Source organism: Lagopus leucura, unplaced genomic scaffold (genome assembly GCF_019238085.1).
Source record: "Lagopus leucura isolate 7727_CA_CO unplaced genomic scaffold, USGS_WTPT01 35096-0_obj-0_obj, whole genome shotgun sequence".
Classification (NCBI taxonomy): Eukaryota; Metazoa; Chordata; class Aves; order Galliformes; family Phasianidae; genus Lagopus; species Lagopus leucura.
In genome coordinates, this window is record NW_024969344.1 from 1 (window position 1) to 2,362 (window position 2,362).

The 2,362-nt window shown below is 67.1% G+C and overlaps 1 protein-coding gene across 1 annotated transcript; it reads right to left on the reverse strand.

Moving 5' to 3' along the window:
- Positions 1–4: 4 nt before the first annotated feature.
- RBM4B (RNA binding motif protein 4B) lies at positions 5–2,316 on the reverse strand (the record flags this gene model as incomplete). The annotated part of the gene is made up of 2 exons (XM_042895034.1): positions 1,862–2,316; positions 5–450 (listed from the first exon to the last, which is right to left on the reverse strand). Coding segments are annotated over exons 1-2 (858 nt in total), but the record flags the coding sequence as incomplete, so codon positions are not given.
- Between the last annotated feature and the right edge of the window lie 46 nt (positions 2,317–2,362).

The following is a 2,362-nucleotide window of genomic DNA, read 5'->3' on the forward strand; positions in this document are numbered from 1 at the left end:
CGCCCGGGGTGGGCAGCAGAGCTCTATCGTAGGGGTCTAAGGTGGTGGGGATGCGGCTGGCCATGGCCGTGGTGGCCGCCATGGCCGTGGACTGGACCTGGGAGTACTGGGCGTACTGGGAGTACTGGGCCATGGTCTGCTCTGCGTAGGCGTCGTACGCAGAGGCCGTCGCATAGGACCTGACGCGGTAGCGCTTGTAGTAGTCGGCCATCCCGCCGTACGCGTCATCGTAATACATGGTCTCCCCATAGCCCGCGGTGTAGGGAGTGCGCACGGCTCCGTACTGCTCGTTATAGGCCTCGGTAAAGTCAGCCACTTGCCCCGGGCGATCTACCGGACACTCTTTAGACCAGTGCCCTTCCTTCCCGCACCGGTAGCAGCCGCTCTTGTCTCCCATCCCGGGCGCGGTCCTGAGCCGACTGGTGGACAACTGCACGCGCATCCGCTTGCCTTGAAGAAACAGACGCAAAAGGGAGGCTATAATTGAGGCCACACCAAGAGGTTCGTTAGAAAAACATGCACAGTAAAGCAGACGTGGGGCCGCGGCCGGACGGATCCCCACCGCAACAACGCTGCGAACAGCAGAGTCCCCGACCTCCTGCATCCGCCCTGCTGCGTTCGGCGCCGAGCCAGGCACCGACTTACCAGCACCGGGGCCACCGAGTGCTCGGAGGCTCTGAGCCACGTCCCGCCTGGCCTGCAGGGACTCACAGCCGAACCCGCGGCCTCCAAAGCTGCAGGAAAGCAGCGTGCCGACCCGATGGCAGAGCTCACGGCCGCAGCAAAGCCAGCGCGGTGCGGGGAGAGCCACCCGGCGACGCCGCCCAACGGGGCCACGCACAAATGGGTCCTGCCGCGTCACACGGCGGCACCCAGGGGACGAGAGCCCTTCGGGAGGGGACGCGGCCCCAGGTCTGTGCTGGGGAGAACCTGACGTCGGATCCTGCGCGGACCGCAGCGCTTTGGAGAGGAGTTTCAGCGTGGGGCTGAGCAGAGGGACCAAGCGTGGGGGAGAGCAGCGCCGGGGGCACCGAGAATTGGAGTGGTGAAGAGCATCAGGGATGCCCCAAATGGAGAGGACGGGTGACGGGGAAGAACGGCTCCGGGGACACCTGAAATGGGGCGGCTGGTGGGGAAGGAGAGCTTTGAGGACGCCCCCGAGAGGGGCGATGAGCTGCGGTGACAAAGAGCACCGAAGGCAGCGGTGAAGTAGAGCTGTGCTGACAGCCAGCGGGTGGTGGCAAAGAGGAGCGTTGGGGACGGCGCAGCTGCAAGCGCCGGGGTCAGCAACGCCCCAACCGGGGGTCGGTCACACCGCGACAAGATGGCGGCATTTGGGGATGACGCAACGGACGCGTCCCCAACGACCCGACGGGCGCCGGCGCAGCCCTGTGGGGATGCCCTCACTTTTGGTGCGGTGGAAGCGGCCCGGCACCGGCTCTGCTCATCCGCTCGCCGAGCTGCGGGGCTGACGTGAGCCCCACCGCCACGCTGGGTCCTGCGGATGGATCCCCCAACCCAGCCAAGACCCCGGAGCCTAACCCTCGTGAGCGGGACCGCCGTGAGGAGCAGCTTGGAGGGCACACCGAAGTGTGTAGCAGGAAGTGCCGCCATCACCAGCACCCCGACCGGGGGTCGGCAACGCCGCGACAAGATGGCGGCATCTCGGGATGACACCACGGACCCCAGCGGCCCGACGCGGCTCAGACGTGGCGCCGTGGGGCAGAGCTCGCAGTGCCCACAGCGCGTCCTCCCTGCGGGGCCGGCTCCAGCCTCACCAAAAGAGCCGAACGGCGCCGCCGCGCCACGGCCGACCTCCATCTCCCCACGGCCATCCCGTCCCCGTGCCGCGCGGCGTCACCTTGGAACTCGGTGTTGTCCAGCCCTCGGATGGCCTCCACCGCGTCCTCCGCCCGCTCCATGTGCACGAAGGCGTAGTCCTTGACGATGTCGCACTCGATGACGGGGCCGTACTCCTCGAACTTGGCGCGCAGCTCCAGGTTGGTGCAGGTGGGGCTGATGTTGCCCACGTGCAGCTTGGTGGAGGCCTTGCTCTTGTTCTTGCTGGCCTCCACGTTGATGCAGACGCCGTGCAGCTTGTGGTGGTGCAGGTTGCGGATGGCGTCCTCGGCCGCCGTCTTGTCCTCGATGTGCACGAAGCCGTAGTTCTTGATGATGTCGCACTCCAGCACCTTGCCGTACTGCTCGAACAGCGAGCGGATCTCCTGCTCCGTCGCCTCCCGCGGCAGGTTCCCGATGAACAGCTTCACCATCTTCAGGCCTGCGGCGGGGCCGGGGCTGGCTGTGAGTTCCTCGCAACCGACCCCCCACCCCCAGCGCCCTCTCTGCCCCCCCAGCCCCT